General features: G+C 40.6%; 1 protein-coding gene across 1 annotated transcript in view; it reads left to right on the top strand.

Moving 5' to 3' along the window:
- The window catches only part of fndc7b (fibronectin type III domain containing 7b), a 42153-nt gene that overhangs the window by 4404 nt on the left and 13259 nt on the right, over positions 1–24490 (top strand). The window contains exons 5-37 of the mRNA XM_055188924.2: positions 164–424; positions 1211–1468; positions 3784–4044; positions 4192–4452; positions 4616–4879; positions 5131–5385; positions 5511–5771; positions 5862–6122; positions 6276–6536; positions 6639–6905; positions 7151–7411; positions 7977–8237; positions 8423–8686; positions 8778–9038; positions 9112–9372; positions 10058–10321; positions 11651–11914; positions 12220–12480; positions 12788–13045; positions 13210–13470; positions 13595–13861; positions 13954–14220; positions 14644–14901; positions 15038–15298; positions 15911–16171; positions 16262–16522; positions 18613–18879; positions 19346–19606; positions 19825–20085; positions 20472–20732; positions 21338–21595; positions 21927–22190; positions 22671–22928. Coding sequence (XP_055044899.2) covers positions 164–424; positions 1211–1468; positions 3784–4044; positions 4192–4452; positions 4616–4879; positions 5131–5385; positions 5511–5771; positions 5862–6122; positions 6276–6536; positions 6639–6905; positions 7151–7411; positions 7977–8237; positions 8423–8686; positions 8778–9038; positions 9112–9372; positions 10058–10321; positions 11651–11914; positions 12220–12480; positions 12788–13045; positions 13210–13470; positions 13595–13861; positions 13954–14220; positions 14644–14901; positions 15038–15298; positions 15911–16171; positions 16262–16522; positions 18613–18879; positions 19346–19606; positions 19825–20085; positions 20472–20732; positions 21338–21595; positions 21927–22190; positions 22671–22928 — 8631 coding nt within the window. The remainder of the gene's footprint in view (positions 1–163; positions 425–1210; positions 1469–3783; positions 4045–4191; positions 4453–4615; positions 4880–5130; positions 5386–5510; positions 5772–5861; positions 6123–6275; positions 6537–6638; positions 6906–7150; positions 7412–7976; positions 8238–8422; positions 8687–8777; positions 9039–9111; positions 9373–10057; positions 10322–11650; positions 11915–12219; positions 12481–12787; positions 13046–13209; positions 13471–13594; positions 13862–13953; positions 14221–14643; positions 14902–15037; positions 15299–15910; positions 16172–16261; positions 16523–18612; positions 18880–19345; positions 19607–19824; positions 20086–20471; positions 20733–21337; positions 21596–21926; positions 22191–22670; positions 22929–24490) is intronic.

Here is a 24490-nt window from a genome sequence, read left to right as displayed (position 1 = left end):
GTCTTAGACCTTTCCAACAATAGTTTCTTGCAATTAGATAAGAATTCACATGCTAAATATTTGTGTCCTGTATGCGGGATGGCGCCTGTATGATGCTTACTAATGTAGTTTAAATTAATTTTTTGACCTCATTCTCTGTTCCTCTCTTTGTCTGAACATCCAGCTCCGTGTCCTCCAGCAATGAGGTCTCCATCCCTGAACTGTAGCAGTAATGTAGCGCTGGTGTCATGGGCAGTGGACACAGATGTTGTGATGGTCAATGTTAATGCCACCTCTGTCCTGGGACACACTGTCACCTGCACTTCTTCTGCACAGAGTTGTACACTGGATTCGCTCATGTGTGGTCAGACGTACAGCGTGTATGGCACGGCTCAGGGCTCACAGTGTGCCAGCACACACAGTAATCTATTCAGTATTATCACAGGTAGGTGCACCACATAATAATTTAACAATTAAACTTAACCAATCTGCCATTCAGAACACTGAAGACCTCTTTTTCTTTCTTTTTTGTTTTGAAATGTTCATATTATTTATAGTACAACTTTTACCACATTCTGCAGCAATAAATCCTATTTAATTTAATCTTCTGCTGTGTATGATCTTTTAGTCAGACATCATTTATTTAATGCGGTGGAAACATGCATTCAAATTAGAGTAACTATTAACTTTAATTTCAGTGTGTAACAGGTCCGGGGTCCACTAGAGGGTCTCTATTAAAGAGTTATCTTAACATTTAAAAATAAATAAATAAGACAAACCTAGAATTAAAATGAGTCCAAACAACTTAAAAGTCAAGATGTTTTATGTTTGTACATGATTGTAGTTACGGTATGCTGAGCGGTAGAATATTTATTTGGGTAGAAATTGTCAGTGGGAGGGCTTCAGATATTGTTGTGGACAATCGAGGGCCGCAAGGATGACCTATTTTTGTAGGCTAACCTGGAAGTTAGTGGGACACTGGTTCCCTCGCCAGAAAGCCAGTTCATTTTTCCCATAGACTTTTGGATTATCGCAAAAACAAGCTCTGTGTTTTGTAAATACAATTACACATTTTGTCCAAAAAGTTAATCACTATAGATTTTAAGTCAAAATTTGCCTTTCTATATTTCTAGTAAATGCATTGACACTTCAAAATCTATAAAAACTGGGGTCATTGACTTTGAGATCCACATATTTTGATATCATTGAATGTGCTGTAATTCCTCTCTAGCCCCCTGCACCCCCAATGCCTTGAGTGCTAACTACACATGCGGTACCAGTACGGTTCTGGCGAGTTGGGGCGAGAGTCTGGGTCGAGAGAGTTTCTACCTGCACGTGGAGACAAGCGATCACTCGGACCACTGCAGCACAAATGAAACCCACTGCTATATCAACACACTGAAGTGTGGAAGACTGTATAATGTTAGTGTGGAATCAGTTTCTGGACAATGCAACAGCAGTGGTGCAGCTCGCATGCAGCTACAGACCGGTAAGCATTCAGAAACATCTCCCTAAAAAATAAGATTAATATTTTATCATGTTTTTTTTTTTTATAAAAGCCAGTTAATTAAAATAATTTCTTGCCTCTCCATATGGCAAAAAATATATTTCAAAATATACAAAAAATCCCAACTTCACCTTCAAAAAAATAAATTAGTATTATATAATTTCAGTATCAGTTAGGGTTAAAGAAGATTGAAGATGCACAATATTTTGAAGATGAAAAACGACGTTTTAACAAGAGCAGAAATGTGAGAGGCAAAAGAGAGATAAGTTAAATAAGACACCAAGGTTACATAAAGAGTTAGATGTTTTTAAAAGGACATATCGACCCTATTTACTAATTTATCAGAGCCAATCAACAATTTTTTTGTCTTGTTATTATTTAAAGCTCACATAACACACGCTGTTTCTGCATTTCTGATGTTAATCTGGAGTATTCATAGAGTAGTATGACATCCTTTATATCTCCGAAGAGTCTTTAGTTTAATCAGATTTATAAAGGAAAGATTAGCTTGACCGAATCTTTCCGATAACGTACGAAAAAATGAAGAAGGAGGAGTTACTACCGCGGGTGGAGCGAGTACGAGTCATGCAACACTATACAACACTGTTTAACTTATGATTCACTACATGTTTGTGTCATTTATATAATATAGACGCGCCTATTTCCAACATAAGACAGAAGTCTTACTTATCGCATGCAACTCATGACCCGGTTCTGAAAATCCACCGCATCAAACACACACGCAAAACTCTGCTGCTACCCCGGATAATAAACTATATCCATTGTTTTCATAAGGCTGACTTTCTTCTCCTTACATCCAAAAACACACTTCTTCTTTTGTGCCATTGTTGAGTTTTGATATTAAACAAAGCTGTGTCGTGTGATGTGATGTTTGTAAGTTCTAGTGTCTCCCGTTGATTGACGGGTGGGCGGGGTTCTCCGGGGGAAGTGCCCATAAAAAGAAGTGATACATATAGAAGCCCCTGAAACGTCAGTTTGACCTGTAATTGGAAACTTGTATGAACCCTGGCGAAGTGCATTCGGCACAGAAATACTCTGTAACACGCACAACTGCTTTTTTGACACTTTGCCTACGTTTAGCATGAGGAAACAACTCTATAACTGTGTTAATTAGTCAGAATGCATGAAATACAATTGAACCACCCCTTTAATTTACGAAAAGGACAACCAGTGCTTAATGTCCCTGATGCAAGTAAATGAGTCAGGAATATGTGGCTGATAGGAACTGGTAATAAGGTAAATTTGGATATCATCAGCATAGCAATGGATCTGAAGTCCATGCCTGCGTACAATGTGGTGATATATGTATGATAAACAGAAGTGGTCCAAGGACCAAACCTTGAGGAACACCAGATGAAACTGGAATTATCGCAGATTTATACCACTGTATGGTGATACAATTTTTTCTATTAGTTATCAGTTAATATATTAAGGTTCAAACTAAATATATTTTCAATTCAAAAATATATTTAACTCTTTCCCCGCCAGAGTTTTTTTTTAAAAGTTGCCAGCCAGTGCCAGCATTTTTCATGATTTTCACAAAAGTTTAATGCCTTCCAGAAAATGTTCTTCTCTAAATATATATACAAACAGTATATCAAATGAAAGAGCAGACCCTATGCTTTTAAACAACCAAAAAAACATTTCATCCTATCTTCATTAGTTCTCTTTTTTTCAGGACTTTTAATACAGATCAGATGCAGAGTGATCTTTAAAAAATACACAGAGTTCTTTCTCTTTCACGTGAGGTGCTATTTCCGGGTTGTATAGTTGCGGTAGTGCTCTACCTGGTGGATAATAGCGGTATTGCGGAATGTCGGAAATTCTCGTCATTAGCAGGGAAGCGTTTTCTCTTAATTGACGAGTTATCTTGTCAATGGCGGGAAAAAAGTTAATTAAGCTTTACTTTGTATAAAATGTATTTAGCATATACAGTATTTAAAACAAATTTTTGGACAAAAACATTTAATGTTGAAAGTCAAAATAATGTTTTTATGTTGCTTTGTTTCTGACCTTAGGTTTTTTTTTCAATTTTGCTGCACCTTTTTACCGGTGTTAAATAGTGTCCAAAATAGCCCCCATACTCTCATTCACTACTCCCTACATTAGTTTGCTAATATAGTCCACTTTAAGGAGTGAATTCAAACCTTAGTAAATGTCCACACATTTTCAATATAATTTTTTCACTGTGTGCCTTTAGAAAACAGTGCAAGTTGTTGGTTAATTTGACCCTTAATGTACTAAAATGTACAGAATTTTTTCTCCTGTCTTCTCAGCTCCCTGTCCACCACAGAATATAACCGTGAGTCTACAGTGTGCCAATAACACAGCATCTCTGTCGTGGATTGGCAGTCCTGGTGCCATCGGTTATAATGTAACTGCCCTGGGCCATGATGGTGATATCAAGCACAGCTACGTCACTAACACCAGCTGTCAACTACCCAACATGCACTGTGCTCAGACCTATGACATTGTGGTCACACCCTTCTCTCCTACATGTGCTGGGTTTCCCAGTGCTGTCTACACTTTCACTGCAGGTATTTGATGCGTCTTTCCACAAACAGGGACAAAGTAGTATGTTATGACTATACACAATAAAGATACAAATGAACTATGAAATGGGTTTTAATACATTTAATAATGTTAGTTTGGGTGCTAAGCAAACCAGTTTTTTTTCCCTTCAGCTCCTTGTCCACCCACTAATGTTGAAGTGTCTCTACAATGTAATGCTAGCGTGGGCATTGTCCGGTGGACTGCTGCCCGAAATGCTGAGACGTACACTGCCACGGCAACGAGTAGCAATGGCCATTCCCACACATGCAGCTCTAATGGCACCAGCTGCAACTTCATTGACCTGCTCTGTGAAGAGGACTACATTGTTTCTGTTGTTACGGTGGAACGTGGCTGTCGAAGTGAACCCAGCTTACCTGTCAATCTAAGATCAGGTCAGAAAACTGTACACATTCTTGTTATTTAAGTGTGTAGAAATGCAGTCCTGCAGTCCAGTCATAACCCAGGATTGCGATAATCCTGGGGAAAATACGATTAGGTTTGAAATGTCAAAATATGCCAATGCCTTAATTCTAAACTAATTCCTTATCTTTCCAGCCATCTGCCCTCCTTCAAATGTAGCAGCTTTAACCAACTGTGCTACTAATGACATCATCATTACATGGGACCCCAGTCAGTTGTCTGGAGTCACTTACTTCCTGTTCATCCATCAGGTGGATGGGCTGAACTCCACCTACAGCACAGTTCAAACCTCACATGCCCTAACAGGTTTGCATTGTGGCATGAGTTTTATTGTACAAGCGGCTGCTCAGGACAGCAGTTGCACCAGTCTGTACGGAAATCCGACACAGATCTACACAGGTACAACTTCAGACATTACCAAAACAGCAATCAAGCCAAACAAACAAATACATTTTGTTGTCCCATAAATGCTCACATCATATATGCATGCCTTATTTGCACCATACTGTATGTCATTTTTAGCAAGCTAATATAATTATTTTATATCTGTAATTGTAATGTAATGTATTTATTTTCCTCCGCTTTTCCATTGCTGCAAGCATTAGAAACGAATGAATGAATTCATGTAAATCTTATTCATTGCTCCAAAGCTCCCTGTCCACCCAGCAGCTTGCAAGCTTCTGCTAGCTGTGGTACAAACAGAAGCACCATCAGCTGGCACGCTGGAGCGGGCGCCCATTCTCATACTGTTAATGTGGTGGGCAATAACGGACACACTTCCTGTACATCCAACACAACTTCCTGTTCTGTGATACTGGACTGCGGTCATCAGTATACTGCCACTGTGGTGTCCTCGGTCGGCCTCTGCAACAGCACCATAAACAACAGCATCCAATTTAACTCAGGTTACATAATTACAGTTAACTTTTTTGGACATTTTGACTTCCTTATTATGCACGGCATACGATAGAGTGATTACAACATAGAAATAAAATTTCTCTTCTCTCTTGACTCCAATTGTGTTTCACAGCACCTTGTCTGCCGGGTAATGTGGTGGCACATGTAAACTGTAATGATAGCAAGCTAGCAGTACAATGGGACCCCACTAAAACCAACGACACCTACACAGCCCTGGCCATCGGAAAAGACGGAACGCGGTTTTCCTGTAACACAAATACTACTTCCTGTACCATCCAGAATTTAAGATGTGGCCGCAATTATAGTGTCGTGGTGACCACGTCCAACACTTCCTGTGGAGTCATCCAGGGTTCAGACTACCAAATTCAGACAGGTAGATCGACAACTATCATAAATCAATGCTAACCTAAAATTACAGTTAAAGCTGGTTTATTTTAGCCGCTCATGATTTGTATCCCACCAGCCCCCTGCAAGCCACAGAGCCCCAGTGTTCAACTCCAGTGCAGCACTAATGCTGTTAATGTAACATGGGACAACAGTGGAGCGGAGCAGTTTGACATGGTGACCGCGCTGAATTTTACAGGTGGAGCGACAACATGCAACAGCACAAATGCATCCTGCACATTCACTCAGCTGCGCTGTGGAGAGTCATACATGCTCAGCATCACTGGCTTCACTGAAAGCTGCACTGGTGAATCCAGTACCCATGTCAACCTTGATACAGGTGAGATGAACAAAAAATGCACACATGATAGAAAAGACCAGCGCTGGATGCTGGTGTCCCTACCAAAATTAACCAGCAATGTTTCTTTACAGAGTTTGAAATTCAGTTTTGTGGATATCTTGTTTATGTAACGCACACTTGTGTCTCTCGCAGCTCCCTGTGTTCCTACTTACGTTGTGGCCACCACAAACTGTGACACTTCCATCACCACAGTAACCTGGGATTCAGCTCGTGGTGCAAGCAGCTACACTGTTCATGCAGTGAGCACCTGGGGACACAGCACCATCTGTACCAGCACAGATACCACCTGTGCTTTCTCTGACCTGGCCTGTGGACAGAACTACACGATCACAGTCACAGCTGAGGACAACAGCTGTGTGAGTTTGGCCAGCGCGCCCATCACTGTTACCGCAGGTACTGACGTTTCCACCTCCTGAATTTTCGTACACACTGTGTCAACAAATGGTCATGCTACTTCGCTAAATCTTTCTCTATTCTATATTCTCGCTTGATCAGATCCGTGTCCACACCATGATCTGAGGGCGACCCTGAGCTGCAGCTCTAACTCTGCTCTCATCTCATGGATGCCCGGTAATGGCACTCTGACCTATAACGCTACAGCCGAGATCAACTTCGATCAGGAACACGTGGTCAGCTGTAACACATCTGGCTCCTCCTGCAACCTCACTGACCTTTGGTGCGGTAGCAGCTATAAAGTCAGCGTTAGTGGACAGGGACTCACCTGCCCTAGCCAACCAGATGAGTGGATTACTCTTAAGACAGGTAACAGCCTCATGGGGCATTGACTTATAGGGTCAGATCACTCGAAAATAAAACGTTAGTCAAAAAATAAAGGGAAGTGGTACAAGGAAATGTACTTGCGCCGCAACTGGCAGTCTCATTTGTTAAGTTAACTGGATTTTTATCCTATATCTAGCTAGGGTTAAGCATGATGCGCTCATTTAATTCGATTTAGATTTGATATAAAGTCACACTGCTGATTGACATGTTGATTGATGTTTCTCCAGAGCCGTGCCCACCCACTAATGTGTCTCTCCAGTCATCTTGTAATTCAGACAACGTGTCCGTTTCCTGGACAGCTTCACAGGGCTCTGTTGCCTACATGGCTGTTGCAAAGAGCAGGGAAGGTCACAGGGTAACTTGTAACACCACCCAGATGTCCTGTGACATTACCCATCTGCAGTGCGGACAGACTTATGATGTTTATGTTTCTGGTGTGGATGGCGACTGTATTGGAACAAAAAGTGAAGTTCAAATTCTAGAAACAGGTGAGACCTACACTCTTCTCGTTGCTTTGTAGATGGGGTAAATATAAAATGTATGCTTTGCAATATAGAAATACTGGCATTAAGTAGTGGTGCTTGATGTGGCAGGCGTCACAATTAATGGTTGGCATATTTAAGGGTTGGGGATTTGAACAAACTGTTGAACTTATCCTGCACAGGTTGCGGTAGGAACATATGTGATACCTCAAAGACTGTTATGGGGACATGCAAAAAAGCCCTTACCCTTGCATTGAAGGTCCTATATCTGAGTACCAAAAAAGACTTGGCTCTTTGGACTAACAACCACCCTGAACAACCACAGTAACCATACAGAAACCCAAAAAACCCACTCAGAATTCCTTAGCAATCCCCTAGCAAACAACTACCGATTCCCTGGCATTGTAGGGAGAAATTATTTAGATTTTTTGTATTTTTATGTTTTAAACACCATGTAAATGTATTTAATTGTAGTTTTTGCCTTTTTTCTGTATAGTCATCATTGGTCTGAAATTACTGTATCCTGCTGGTTTTTCGCGTATATAGACTTAAAATGTTTGTGTCCCTTTAGCTCCATGTGTTCCTCAGGACGTTCAGGGTATCCTGGAGTGTCAATCAACTGTTCTCAATGTCACCTGGCATCAGAGAGGTCACGCACATCACTACCATGCCACAGTGAGGAGCAGCGATGGTCATTTGATGGAGTGTAATTCAACTCAAACCTTCTGCCAAGTACCCAACATCATTTGCGGCCTGACATACAGTGTGGAGGTTGTTGCCTATACAACAACCTGCAACAGTTCCTACAGCTCTGTTTACTACATCCAGTCAGGTAACTATTTAGGACACTCTCTGTTATTAGTAGATCTAATATACAGTGAGGTATGAAAGGAAAAAGATTTTACTTTTCTATGCTTAAAGTCCATTCTGATCACAGATTGTTGGACTCTATTGTATCTATAAATAATGTGTAATGGTTTGCATGTAGACATATTTTCTAACATGTATTTTCTGCAGCCCCGTGTCCACCAGAGGAAATCATGGCTGTGGTGGACTGTGAAATAAACACTGTGTCTGTATCATGGGACTCCAGCGTGAATGGGGTTCTTTACATTGCAAAGGCCTTCAACTCCAGCAATGACCAGGATTACTTTACATGCAACACAACAGAGACCAGCTGTGACATCACGGTCGCCTGTGGCATGAGCTATAATGTTACTGTAGTAGCATTGCAAAATGGTTGCATTGGGGCGAATTCACCAGTTCAGTTTGTCATGGCAGGTTAGCCACACATAGCATTCATTATTATACATGCCTGTCTCTCTGTTTTTTTGCGATAAATCACCTCTAAGGTGTGCATTTGTGTACTCAGCTCCTTGTGTGCCCATCATGTTGGATGTTGAGATGGACTGTCTGTCTGATTCGGCTTGGCTGACATGGGAGGAGACAGCAGGGGCGGAGTTCTACATTGCCACAGCAACAGACAGCGATGGGCAGCTCCACCAGTGTAACTCAACTGAGAGCCAGTGTACAGTTGAAGAGCTGCAGTGCAGTAGATTCTACAACTTTACTGTTGTGGCTTCGAACACTCAGTGCGACAGCCCCAGCAGCGGAAGTTTGAGATCTGAGACAGGTGAGAGGGACAGTAAAAATGATTTCCGAAAAACTTTTCTAATACATATATTGACTTTTCCTGTCTCTGTTAGCCCCTTGTCCTCCTCAGACCGTAGTGACATCAGTGGGGTGTGACACTGGTACAGTAAGCGTGTCGTGGGACGAGAGCATTGGGGCTTTGAGCTACACGGCCAATTTGGAACGTGCTGATGGAGAGACCACCTGCTGCACAGCGAACTCTACTTCCTGTGAGGTCACTTCCCTCCCCTGCGGCCAGATGTATGTAGTAACGGTCACTGCTGAGGGACAGACGTGCAACAGCTCTCAGAGCACTGAGGTCCTTGTTCGATCAGGTAACCTGCAATGAAGGCATGAATACTAATAAATTATTTTCCACGGTCAAAAACTTGTTGCAACATTTTGAACCCACAACAAGCATTAAAAGGAAAAAACTGGTTGACATTAGCATGTAGAAATGAAGACATGAATAAGTCTAAAAGTATTTGCATATTGATTTTTAACTCAGAATCAAAAGAGACACCCAAGTTCTTAACATGATTGTGAGTACTTGCATGTAGCGTTAATTAAATTAGGTTAAAGCTATCTAAAAGATGACGGGGACAAATAAAAAACTTCAGTCTTATTTTTATTTAGATAAAAACATGATCACCCATTCATCTTTTAATATCATTTAAACAAGCTAACAAAGCAGATACAGATTTTGTGTCAGTTTTTTTTGGTAAATAAAGTTGGGTGTCACATACATTGTAAAATTGAAGAGTGGAGAGGAAACATTTATAAAGGAACTAAAATCGGGCCCAAGAAGGATCCTTGTGGCACCCCACACGAAACAGATGCTGGAGGTGAAGAAAATTCACTAATCTTTACAGAGTAACTCTTCTTTGTAAAGGGAGGATCACACTAATCTAAAGCTGCATCGCAAATATCAAAAATTGCAATTTTTGTCATAAAACTTTAAAAGCTTTGTGTGTACAGTAATACGCAAGATAAGGATGCTCTTTGTATTTGAACCCACAGTTCCCTGCATTCCAGAAAATCTATTATCCACTACAAGCTGCAGTGATAATGTAGTCACAATGACGTGGGTAAGCAGTGAGACCGGTGAACTTTACACAGTCCAGGCCTTCAGCGATGATGGGATGAGTTATGACAGTTGTTCAGGGTTCAGTCAGTCATGTGATCTCACAATGCTGGGGTGTGGTGTGTCATACACTGCAACAGTAACAGCACAGGACAGCACATGCACCAGCCCACCCAGTGCACCTGCTCCCATCAGGACAGGTGGGTACAGTTTCATAGATTACAGAAAAATATTAAATTCCCAGGCTGAATTGAGGGTGAAGGTTTAATCCTTGCCTAAACTCTATTACTTCACTAATTATTAAGATTAAGCATACATCCTTTTTCTGTTAATATATTTACATTAAATGTACATAATCATAATTATCATGTACAAATGTATGTACATTAGTGTTGCCACAGTACCAAAATTTCAGTAGTCAAAACAATACCAGGAAAACGGCAAGGTTCTGTGTACCAGTTTCGGTACCAGAGCAAAGCACAAAAACATGTCAATTAAACAATACACTATTTTATTAATAAATATAAAATAATAATATAAAAGCATTGCCATTGTGTATTTACTTCGTATTAAATGTATTTGTCGCTGGTTGAACATAAAGGCATGTACAACATACCTGTCAAACAGCACATCAGTTCCGGGTAGACCCGGTTTGAGGTGGTTCTGGTACTTAAGAAAATCCGGTACCAATGACTTTATTCTTTTTAGTACCAACTTGGTACCGAAGACCCAATCATTTTGACAACACTAATGTACATGTACTGTACTTTCCGGACTATAAGCCGCACCGGAGTATAAGCCGCATCATTAAAAAATGCGTCATTAAGACGAAATAACATATATAAGTCGTACTGGACTATACGTCACGCTTATTTAGAAAATCTTTTCACAAAATCCAAGCCGAAGAACAGACATTTAATCTGGAAAGGCAAGTTATTCAACTAAACAATAGCAGACAGAACAGCACGCTGAATAGATGTCTGTAAGGAAAAGTAATATTATCATCAGTTATTTAAACTATAAACCATAGCATACAGAACTTACCTGGAACGTTGAATAGTCTAAATTAACCGAACAAGCCAACTAGCGTGAAGTTCGCAGACTCTTCATTCCGCATCACTGAATTCATTGAATTACATAAATACAGGAGCAGAATGTAGCGGACTCTTGCGGCCGTAGACGGTAATGTTGTCTCTTGCCTCATAAATGTCAAAATTAATTCATACTGACTTACAAGGCACACCTGACTATAAGACCCAGCACCAGCCAAGTTATGAAAAAAAAACGCGGCTTATAGTCCGAAAAATATGGTAAATTGTTAGTAAGGACAAAAAAGAAAATATGTCATGTTGTGCTTGATTAGTACATAGGTTTGAGCAAGAACCACTGAGGTCATAATTTCAATCCTCAACAGCAATATTGTAGATACTTGAGATACTTAGATGTGCCACGAAAGCAACAGCGAAAGTGCTGCCTTGAATAAAAGTCTTGTTGAAAACCAATGATTTGCCACTCTTCTGTCATGCCAGTACCCTGTTTCCCTGAGTATGTGACTGCTAACGTGAGCTGCGAGGGGAATGCCCTGTCCGTGTTCTGGCAGGAGAGCATGGGAGCAGACTCGTATATGGCTACACTCATGGATGGTAACGGACATTCCACCAGCTGTCAGAGTATGAATGACACCACCTGCACGGTTGTGGGACTAGCCTGTGGAGAGATCTACCACGTCAGTGTGGTGGCATCTGACGGATACTGTGATAGTCTGCCCAGTGCTGTCATTGACTCTGAATCAGGTAAAGTGCAAATAAACACACAGCAGTGTAGTTCAGTTGGTAGAGCAGCCCAAAGGTTGTGGGTTTGAATCCCAGGGAGTACACATAATGCATAAAATGCTTTTATTTGAATGCACTGTAAGTAACTTTGGATAAGTGTCTGCCAAATGCGTAATACCATGGTACTTTTCTTATTTTTCGGCCTCTTGCTCAAAAGAGATATTTTTAGAGATATCACATAACTGGTAAAACTTCACTGAAGTACCGCAGGATATAGATTTATGTAATGTGGTGTTGTCGGATTGACTGTTCTGTCTGTATTTCAGTTCCTTGTAAGGCTCGTAACATCCGTGCAGTGGTTGACTGTCAGTCTGGAACAGCTGTGTTGTCATGGCAGTCGGGCACCGGGGCGGTGCAATACACGGCAACAGCACTGAGCCAGTCTGGTGATGCACTCAGCTGTGAAAGCAATGAAACCAATTGTGAACTGACAGGTCTGGCCTGTGGAGAGAGCTACAACATCACTGTGTTGGCACAAGGACAGAGTTGCAGCAGTTCTGCAGCCATGACTGGACACCTGAGGACAGGTGAGCTCGGACACCCTGCAGGATACACAATGAGATAAAACTCTGGTTTGAGAGTCTTAATCAACTTTTTGAAACAGAAGATAGTGACCCCAGATATTTGGAGTCATAAAGAGGACTTCGACCTAGCAACCACCCAGAACATCCTTACAACATCTAGAAATACCTTGTCAAACACCAAAAATAGCTTGACAACCACTCAGAATACCCTATCTAGCCACATAGCAACAATCAGAGAACACCCAATTGTTGTGGCAGCAAAATTTGGAAAAAAATGCACCACTCACATTTTATTTCATTATGTTCTTAGGTCCCTGTATACCTCAGCATGTAGAAGTGCAGTACACCCCGTCTATTGGGCAGCTGTCCTGGGATAGAACCAAAGGTGCTTCAACGTACACTGCTCAGGCTACCACTGATCAAGGATCTGTGCTTTCCTGCTCCACCAGTGACACCTCATGTGCCATCTATAGCATGTCATGCAGTCAGACATATGACATCATTGTTACAGCACAGAATGATATTTGTCAGGACGTTGCTGTGTCTGTATCATCTTCACTAGAGACAGGTTTGTTCAAGGAATAAACCTAGTTCACATTCATTCCGAATATTCTTCACTGAACTTTTAAATTTAGAATATGATTGGAGAACTTCAGAAGACTTAGATATATGATTACCGTTGTATAAAAAAGCTTGGTGAAGATTTTGAACATTATGTCTGCTATTCTCTAGAACCCTGTCCACCACAGAATGTGCAGATCCACCTGGACTGTTCAAGTGAGGAAGTAGTCGTGTCCTGGGAGGAAAGCATAGGGGCACTGGGATATGTGGCGTTCCTGGAGGGTCAAAATGGTGACAGTCTGTCCTGCTACACGACAGACTTCAGCTGCAGTGTGGCAGGGTTTATTTGTGGTTCCATTTATCACACGCACGTACGTGCCATCGGAAGCACATATAACAGCTCAGACAGTGAGATGGTTCTCATCACATCAGGTATTAGATTGTATATCATTTTTTGTGTCGTTGACTATTACTACTTGAGCAAATGTTGTCACAATGTCCATAGAGACTAAGCAGATTAGTGATTGGTCACTACAAAAAAACCCTGTGTTTTCAGCCCCCTGTCAGCCAGACTCCGGTTCAGTTGACGTTGATGTGAATTGTGAGAATGCCACAGCATTGGTCAGCTGGGACTGGAGTGGTGGAGCTACTTCCTATGAACTTACTGCCACCAGTAATGATGGCTATATCACTACCTGTGTTTCTGAAGAGAATTATTGTAATGTCAGCGAGCTAGTGTGTGGGCAGACTTACAACATCAGCCTTACAGCAGTCAGTGACCAATGTCAGGTTACCCACGAGACAGACGTCACTTTCCAAACAGGTAAGTTGACGTATGGTTCTGATATATATCTGTGGTTCTCAGATAACTCCAGTATCAAATCTATGCCGACAATTTGCCTTTTTGCCCATCAGTCCCTTGTGCTCCACTGCGTGTGGATGTGGACTTTCAGTGCCAGTCTAGCACAGCTGTAATTACCTGGGAACAAAGGGATGATGTGCTATACTACCTTGCTAGCGCCACCCTGAGCGCCACAGGAGAAGTAACTGAAGTATGTAATTCAACAACTGAAAGGTGTGTGATGACTGGGTTGCAGTGTGGAGAGGAGTACGCCTTCACCGTAACGGCCTACAACAGACTATGCCATAGTGACGTCAGCAGCACTGTATACGTTCAAACAGGTAGGCAATATAATCCCTTTTCTTCTGGAAAAGACAGTGTAAGGTGATTTGTTGATATAGATGGCCACTACATCTTGTTTGATGGGTTTATCAGGGTTTTGAACCCTTGTCCAACCAGCTAAACACCAACTTAATAGACTATAGATTTAGCCAGCAAAAACGCATTTTCTAGCAGGGTTAAATTGTATATTGAATTGTATAGACCGATGTTGAACAGCACACTTTTAGATGGTATCTTGTTGCCATTGTGACGAAAGACAGTAGAAAGTGGACGCCAGAAAACCCATGAAAGTGCATCACCCCAAACATTGTCTTGCCAAATTGAGTGCAAAAATTGAGAAATAAATAAGTTGTTAAATGAGTAGGGTGAGTGTGCCCTAGATTTTTCCATCAAAGTAAAAACTTTGCTATGTCTGTCTCCAGAGCCATGCCAGCCAACCCAACTGAATGTTATAGGATCATGCGATAACAACACAGTTCTCTTAAACTGGGATGATAGCAGAGGTGCATCAAGTTACACAGTCTTTATATCAGGCAACCTGGGATATGATGACTCCTTCCAGTCATCTGAATCGATCCTTGCATTGGACCTTCTCTGTGGACAGAACTACACCCTTACCACAGTGGGCCAAAATGATGTCTGTGATAGTATATCAAGCGCCCCAGTCTATTTTACCACTGGTAAGATCCAATGTTCGAAAACGCAAATAATCATGAGTGATAGATTTATTTTGGGTTTACTCGTTTTAGTACATGTACTGTTCATTATTCTGTTCCTTGTATCAATTTTTCTCCCGCTATTCTTCTTTCCCGGTAGCTCCATGCGTACCGTACCACATTGAGACCTTTGTACAATGTGAGGATAACCTTGGTGCTATCAGCTGGGCTAGCAGTGATGGTGCAGATATTTACACAGCCATTGCTGTCGGACATGATGGGCAAACCCACGTGTGTGCGACAAACACAACCACTTGTATCTGGGATGATCTGCATTGCGGAAAGATCTATAATGTGCATGTCGTCGCCAACTCGCCTGCCTGCAACAGTCAACCCAGTAACAGCACAACCATTCTCATGGGTGAGCAAAAAATAAAGGCAGCTATTAAAAGTCATTGTGAATTTGACCATATTAGATGGATTTGTTTCCATTCAATCTATCTGATAGATCCTTCACAGCCATGGCTATCCCAATATTTAATGCATGCATGTGACATCTGGGTATTTTAAAATAAACATTCATAACTATAGTTAAATAAAAGTGTATATTTTGCAAATTAAAGGTCCTTGTCACTGTTTAACTATTATAAATGAAGTTTTAATGTTTAATATTATTGCTGTAATACTGTGCAAGTTGCGTTTTACTTTTGTATATTTCTAAGGTTGGTAAATTTTTTTATACTGTTGGGCAGTTTAATCTGCCTCAATGCGTCATAGTCTCTCTAATAAAATACTAAAATATCTGGCTCTGTTTACTTTATCGACTTCTAAGTCCGCATCCTTCGAAGTATTGGGATGCACTCATAGTGTCCCCTTTGTGATTTGAAGATTACCAGAGAGCAAAACGTTTAATTTAGAGTCACAATAGAAATATAGTTGTTTATAGGCAGTCAACATCACACTTGGATATGGCACTTTGAAAATCCCACAATCTATTACAATCTAGACTGACTGTTGCCTGTATTTCGTACAGCTCCATGCCCCCCACAGAACCTGTCGTCTGCTTTTGACTGTCAAATGAAAGTAGCTTCCCTCACCTGGGCAACGCATGAAACTGTTGAGATGTTCATAGTATCTGCCGAGGACGCCAACGGCAACAGAGTAGAGCTCTCCACCCAAAATACAAGTGCACAGATCTCTGAGTTTAACTGTGGTCAGCAGTACTATCTGACTGTGACAGCTGTTGGACAGAGTTGTAGGAGCCTTCCCAGCAATACTGTAGTTCTGCAGACAGGTTAGGAGCCACCTTATACACATCTAAACTTTTTATTATACCTTTGTAACACGTGAATGACTTACAGTATGTCCTTGCGTCTCTTTCTAGAGCCTTGCATTCCAACATCTGTCTCTGGCTTCATGGACTGCATCTCCAACATCGCTACAGTATCCTGGGATGCATCAGATGGAGCAGAATACTACACAGCAACTGTGCAAGGTCCTGATGGGCCTTTGGGAACATGCATGTCCTGGTCAGTGAGCTGTGGCATGACTAAACTGTCCTGTGGCAACTCATACAATGTTTCTGTGGTTGCGTCCAGTCGCCAGTGTAATTCAACACCCAGTGCACTGTTTACTTTTAACACAGGTAATATGATTAAACAAACAATAACACAAATCAGACAAACACAATAGCACAGCTTTTTAACATTAGCACATATATTTACTGTTGTTGGTCTCATCACAAGTAGTGTAGTTAGCTGTAATCAATCTAAGTGCAGATGTTTACTGTAATTAGTCTCAGTGCAGGTGTTTTACTTTAATCAGTTTCAGCGAAGGTGTTTGACTGTAATCAGTCTCAATGCAGGCGTTTTACTGTAATCAGTCTAAGTGCAGGTGTTTTACTGTAATTAGTCTCAGCGAAGGTGTTTTACTTTAATCAGTTTCAGCGCAGGCGTTTTATTGTTATTAGTTTTAGCTAAGGTGTTTTACTGTTATCAGTCTCAACACAGGTATTTTACGGTAATCAGTCTCAGCACAGGTGTTTTACTTTAATGCGGTCTCATCACAAGTACTGTAGTTAGTACTGTAATCAGTCTAAGTGCAGGTGTTTTACTGTAATCAGTTTCAGAGAAGGTGTTTTACTGTAATCAGTCTAAGTGCAGGTGTTTTACTGTAATTAGTCACAGCAAAGGTGTTTTACTTTAATCAGTTTCAGCGCAGATGTTTTACTGTTATTAGTTTCAGCTAAGGTGTTTTACTGTAATCAGTCTCAATGCAGGTGTTTAACTGTAATCAGTCTCAGCACAGGTGTTTTACTGTAATCAGTCTCAAAGCAGGCGTTTTACTGTAATTATTCTCAGTGCAGGTGTTTTACTTTAATCAGTTTCAGCGAAGGTGTTTTACTGTATTCAGTCTCAATGCAGGCGTTTTACTGTAATCAGTCTAAGTGCAGGTGTTTTACTGTAATCAGTTTCAGAGAAGGTGTTTTACTGTAATCAGTCTCAATGCAGGCGTTTTACTGTAATCAGTCTAAGTGCAGGTGTTTTACTGTAATTAGTCTCAGCAAAGGTGTTTTACTTTAATCAGTTTCAGCGCAGACGTTTTACTGTTATTAGTTTCAGCTAAGGTGTTTTACTGTAATCAGTCTCAATGCAGGTGTTTTACTGTAATCAGTCTCAGCACAGGTGTTTTACTGTAATCAGTCTCAAAGCAGGCGTTTTACTGTAATTATTCTCAGTGCAGGTGTTTTACTTTAATCAGTTTCAGCGAAGGTGTTTTACTGTAATCAGTCTCAATGCAGGCGTTTTACTGTAATCAATCAAAGTGCAGGTGTTTTACTGTAATTAGTCTCAGTGAAGGTGTTTTACTTTAATCAGTTTCAGTGCAGGCGTTTTATTGTTATTAGTTTTAGCTAAGGTGTTTTACTGTAATCAGTCTCAACACAGGTGTTTTACTGTAATGCGGTCTCATCACAAGTACTGTAGTTAGTACTGTAATCAGTCTAAGTGCAGGTGTTTTACTGTAATCAGTTTCAGCGAAGGTGTTTTACTGTAAGCAGTCTCAAAGCAGGCATTTTACTGTAATCAGTCTCAGCGAAGGTGTTTTACTGTAATCAGTCTCAATGCAGGCGTTTTACTGTAATCAGTCTAAGTGCAGGCGTTTTACTCTAATCAGTCTAAGTGCAGGTGTTTTACTGTAATCAGTTTCAGCAAAGGTGTTTTACTGTAAGCAGTCTCAAAGCAGGCGTTTTACTATAATCAGTTTCAGCAAAGGTGTTTTACTGTAAGCAGTCTCAATGCAGGCGTTTTACTGTAATCAGTCTCAGCGAAGGTGTTTTACTGTAATCAGTCTCAATGCAGGCGTTTTACTGTAATCAGTCTAAGTGCAGGTGTTTTTCTGTTATTGGTTTCAGCTAAGGTGTTTTACTGCAATCAGTTTCAATGCATGTGTTTTACTGTAATCAGTCTAAGTGCAGGTGTTTTACTGTAATGAGTTTCAGCGAAGGTGTTTTACTGTAATCAGTCTCAACGCAGGTGTTTTACTGTAATCAGTCTCAGCACAGGCATTTTACTGTAATCAGACTCAGATTTTTCTATTTTAGCACAGGTATTATAGTATAATCAACCCTAGCACAGTTACTCCAATCAAGTTAGAACATGCATTATAGTCAAACCAACTCTTACCATTTTTGTTGATAATGGTATTGTTAAAATAAGATGTCTGACTCTTTTATAGTTCCCTGTGTCCCAATGGATGTCTCTGTTGTGATGGACTGTGCTACTGCTGAAGCACGTGTGTCATGGAATGCGAGCGATGGGGCACTGTTCTATACTGCTTATGCCTGGAGCCCATCATTTGATTTCTTGTCCTGTACTAGCGATGGCCTTGATGCCTACTGCATCCTGAGTAATCTCACCTGTGGAGATAATTACACTGTCCAGGTGGTTGCTGAAGGTCATGAATGCTCCAGTCTGCCCAGTCAGGCAACTCATTTCCGCACAGGTCTGGTTTAGTTGCTCTAGATATCTTGGAACGCATTTCACCCCAAAATGTCAATTATAATTAACATATAAAATGACTAATGTTCTACATTGTAACAATGATTGTATTGATGTTTTTGTATTAATAATGATCATAATAAGGCAGGGCTGGAAATAGGTGGGACTGGGGGGCTGGGCAATGTAGACAATTGCCTTTTTTTCACACAATATCCTCCAAATACTATACAAATTTCATACATAAATATAGTAGTATTTTCTGCATTTGAGATTCAAAATTTAAAATATGTCCCCATCTAAGTCCCCCCATCTCCCCCACTGTTTAGAGGTAATGGGAAAATATGGCCTTTTGTCAAAGTGACTAACTTAAGATGCTTTATATTACATATCAATGTACTCATTGTTTCTGTATATATACACATATAGCATTATTACAGATACATATACTTAAACTTTCTTGTTCCCTCTAGTTCCCTGTGCACCAGTTATTACTACAACACACTTGAACTGCAACACAGACTCTGTACTGCTGCAGTGGACTCAGATCAAGGGCTCGATCTCTTACACTGCTGATGCCAGGACACCTGAAGGCCTGATGTCCAACTGCTCCAGCAATTACACTCACTGTGAACTGACAGGACTGACTTGTGGACAAACATACAATGTTAGCATTGTATCATATGATGGAGTATGCCAAAGCACACGTGGACCCGCACTGAATGTGGCATCCGGTAAGAAACAGAAAACTAAGATGCAATGTGTCAGTATAATCCATCAATAGTCTTCCAGGGTCATTTAGAGGAAATGCTGCAACATGTGTGTTGCCATGACTTAATACTGATAGAATTGACAACTACTAGTACCATTATGGGATTTCTCAAATACAGATGTTAGTGATCCCTCATTGCTGGTGTCCGTCTCACTTTTTCTCTCTCATTAATATGAACAGTACCCTGTCCACCTCAGAATGTGGAGTCAACTTTACTCTGTTCTTCAAACTCTGCACATGTGCAGTGGAACACCAGTGGAGGGGCGGAGTCATATGAGGTGCAAGCCATTGACAATGATGGCCATTTGACAAGATGTAACAGCGCAAATACTTCCTGTGTTGTGCCTAATCTTATTTGTGGCTCCATGTACAACATCAGTGTGTTTGCTATTGGCCAGAATTGTAATTTCTCAAAGAGTGCAGTCAAAAGACTCCAGTCAGGTAGTTAACCTTTAAATATTAAACACATTGGGTCTCATTTTCTAATAATTCCTTATAGTTTTAATTAAACACATTTTATCAGTTGTCTCATGCCTTTTACATTTATTCTTAAGTCAAGCAGAAATGTTCACAGAGAGAAATGCACTCTGCTCTAAAAATCAAGCAGGTTTAAAATCAAGCGTAAACTGACTAGAATGAACTTTTTTATTATGCATTGTAATTTTGCATTGTTGTAAGTGAATGCATTTATTAAAATATAAAAAATACAAATTACTTAAGATAGTTGATCTTAAAGTACTAATGATGTGTGGGCTGCCAGTTTGGGTTGCAAGTTTCTTAAGTTTGTCAATATATAAAATGTCAATACCTGTTTGTTTTTTCCTCAGCCCCATGCGTTCCTAACCAGCCTGTGGCAAACCTAAACTGTGAATCAGGTGTGGTTGATGTGTCCTGGCAGTCCAGCAGAGGAGCTTTGCTTTACACTGCTGTTGCTCAGGGCACCGGGGGATTTGCATCATCATGCAGCAGCAATGGTACAGCATGCACATTCACTGACCTGTTGTGTGGACTCACCTACAGCATCAATGTGACAGCCTCAGACCACGCGTGTACCAGCGCACAGAGTCATAGCGTTCTGCTGGACACAGGTAGGATGACTGTACGCATAACCTGTGTTGGGGGTAATGCATTACAAGTAACCTGCATTACGTAATAATATTACGTTTCTGAAGTAACGAGTAAAGTAACGCATTACTTTAATGTACACATTAATATTTTAGTTACTTAAAAAAAAAAAGTATTTAAAAATAATAATGTACTGAATTAAACTGAACGTTGTCATGTAGAATTATGCAAACTCTATGCGTGCATGCCTGAGCGGGAACAGTTTGAGTCAGAAACTGAGATGGCAGGCCAGAGCTTTATATTTTTGTAATGAAAATATGCAATTTCTGAATGCAGAACTTCTCATTCATAAAAAACACCCGCAAGGCCTGAAAGAGATCAAGCCTCAGCCAAGTAAGAAAAAATAACGCAAAAGTAACTTAAAAGTAACGTAAGGATTACTTGCCATAAAAAGTAACTAAGTAACGCAATTAGTTAGTTTTTTGGGAAGTAACTTAATATTGTAATGCATTACTTTTAAAAGTAACTTTCCCCAACACTGCGCATAACAGACATAATTCAGATGGAAACTACATAACTGCACCATTCTGTCTGCAATTTTATAACGTTGTTGTCTGTGATTGGTCAGTTCCGTGTAAGCCACAGGAAATAGTCGCTCAAATGGAATGTGGGAATCATATGGGTGTAGTGTCCTGGGAACAAGAAACAACAATTGTTTCCTACCTGGTGCATGCATCCAGTCCAGATGGGCACGAAATACAATGCAGCGGTCCCGTTCCCAGCTGCAAATTACCCAGCATGCATTGTGGTCAAGCCTACAACGTCACAATTACAGCCCAGGACAGCCACTGTGACAGCAGGAGTGCCTTTATAACATTGCAGTCAGGTAAGAAGACAAAATTTTTTCACCAATATTCAAGTAGGCCCAGCTAAACTTTGAATTGGATGTTGCGAGAACAAGTAATGTGTTAACAAAGTGACAATAAAAAAAGGTCTTTCTTTAGTGTTGTGTTCAGTTGGTACATGTCAAAGATCAAAGTACAGGGTCCCCATTGCAGGTTAAATGATGATTGGATAACTCTTGTATCAGCTGACAATAGTAAAAAAATTCATGAATTCATGAGGTATCAGTCTAAAACAGACTAACAAAACATTTGGTAAATGGAACATGAAAAGCAACATTATTGATGTCTGATCATTCTCCTCCTCTTCCTCAGTTCCATGTGCTGCCACAAGCGTTCAGGCCTCTCTGGTTTGCACGTCTAACTCTGCAGCTGTGATGTGGCAAAGTGCCAGTGGAGCTCTGTTGTATGAGGTTGAAGGCATCACTGTAGATGGCATCCATACAACCCACTGCAATAACACTGAGACCCACTGTGAGCTGAGGGAGTTGCTCTGTGGACAGACATATAATGTTTCTGTGCTGTCTATGGACCACATGTGCAGCAGTGAAGAGAGCACATTCACACAAGTTCACACTGGTGAGTGGTACATACAGTTAAAGTCAAGCATGCCATTATTTTATTTCTTGGTAAATAAATAACCACATTTATTGAATGTGCAGCCTCTGTAAGCTGACTTCCTGAAGAGGTGCTTCTGTATCTTTATCAAAGTGTGCTGTATGAACAATCCAATATTTCTAAAAGATACACATGTATTTAACTTTTGCATGTGCACCGTTTTACAGCATTTTTGCTACAAGCATGAATAAATACCTCAAATCATGATCAATCTTCTGATTTTTACTTTGCAAATAATGAAACTAATGAAATATCTTAAAGGCTTACAATCAAAGAGACACAAGCTAGGGAACAGAATATCAAACCCTAGAAATTGCACAGCAAATGTGTATGGTGCCTTATAAATTAGACATGGATCTTTAGAGTTTGTTTGGGTATGTTTTTTTATAATTGAATTAAAACAGGTGTATAAAAGATCTTTCTCTTTTTCTCTCGTTTTAGCACCTTGTCCTCCTCAGGCTGTAAATGTTCAGGTGAACTGCTCCGCTGGCTCCATGACTGTCACGTGGGCAGCCAATCCTGATGCACAATCTTTCCATGTGAGGGCAACCAGTGGAGGAGTTTCTCTCTCATGTGACTCCAATTCTACCAGCTGTTCAATCAATGCATTATCATGTGGACGCTCATATTCTGTTACTGTAACAGCGATTCGGAATGCCTGTGAGAGTCAGCCCAGCACAGCTGTAAATGTGTCCTCAGGTAACCTTTTTAATAACATGAAATAAATCAGATTTACAATGACTGATATCTAGAGTAAGCTGTGCAAACATTTGTTTAAATAAATTTCAATTAAATTACTGTCGTGGAATTTTAGCCGCATCAAATAATACTCACTTCTTTCACTAGAACAGAAGAACAGGATTTTGCATTTAACAATTATAAGTTCATAAACTATAATTAAAATAAAATCTTCCACTACATTACATAATGATGAGAAGTGGACAACACATTGGCCGCAAATGGGTGATACTGGCCTCAATTGCTTCTTTCAAGCAAGTTGAAAAATTTTAACTCAAGCTTGAAATTTGGATGATGCGTTGTTGTGCAAGCCGATGAGTGAAGAGCTTATGGACACATCCGGTTGTATCAGAAAACAGATTGAAATTACAGTTGGCCCGAATCCGTTTTAAGCCCCTTGCCTCCGTTTCTATCTGATTGTGAACCAGATCCGTGCCAGATAGAGGTTTGAGCTTAAACATCTAACTGCCATCAGTTCAGTATTTATATCATTTTACAGATCTGGCCCAGATCACTTTTCCCAAAGGTAACTGAAAGACATTAGGTTTGTCTGACAATATGAATCTGAGCCGATACTGATGATCAGAAGGTGCTGGATCGGCGCTGGCACATATCCGCAACAACCTCTAAAAACAGACCAGAAACGGCTTCGGTCCGTTGTGCGTTTGGACTCAGGAACGAGTCCGGCTCTATCGTTTTGCGGTTGCGGTCCTGTTCCGTTACAGCGTCCAGTGGCTATCTAATTGTTTTCATTTGCGTGGGTGATGCAAAATACAAGTAAGGATGGGGTCAGGCTAGACTTTGATACTTCGAATTTGTATCATGTGATGGCATTGACCAATAGATGATTGATGCGTCAAAGTGTTGGAAAAGCATTTCAGAAAATAACAGCGGGATGCCTACGTTTACTTCAGTGTTTTGCATGTGAATTTTGATCTTATCATGACAAACTATTAATTGTTTGAAATCTCTAATAGTGTAGATTTCACTGGGGTGTCGCCTAAGGGGTTCAATCTAAAAGAGACGGTTGTCTTATCAAGTTTATTGAGTTGGCTCGCACGATTTCGGTTAGTGAGCTTCAGAAAAGGTCACGTGACCAACTCGTCATTGGCAGGGAAAGAGTTAAGGAAGTGGTGTCACTACGCCGCCATATTTGCAACGCCTCAGGTCTTGTTAGAACCTGTTTAGAACAAGTCCTGTAGATTCTGTGCATGTGCAAAGTTGGTTCTAGTTGGTGATTGGTTCTTTTTACTAGGAGGCGGCCATTCTGATGCGATATTCCCCATTCATATCAATCCCAGTGACGCATCTTGTTAATATTAAATACAGGTATCTTTGGTGCGGCGTAATGCAAATTTGCTTCGCTTTTGGTGTGCACACCAATGTCCACCATTAGAGTACTGAAAACAGAAGTAGTTGATTGTCCAAGATTTTTTCTAATGGGGCATACAAACCAAACTTGAATTCAACGATTTGTGATTTGCGCAAGTAGATTACATACAAAGTCAATGTAAAGACGTAAA

Source organism: Misgurnus anguillicaudatus, chromosome 13 (genome assembly GCF_027580225.2).
Source record: "Misgurnus anguillicaudatus chromosome 13, ASM2758022v2, whole genome shotgun sequence".
Classification (NCBI taxonomy): Eukaryota; Metazoa; Chordata; class Actinopteri; order Cypriniformes; family Cobitidae; genus Misgurnus; species Misgurnus anguillicaudatus.
Note: the sequence above shows the minus strand (reverse complement) of the source record. Positions and strands in the feature narration are given on the sequence as shown.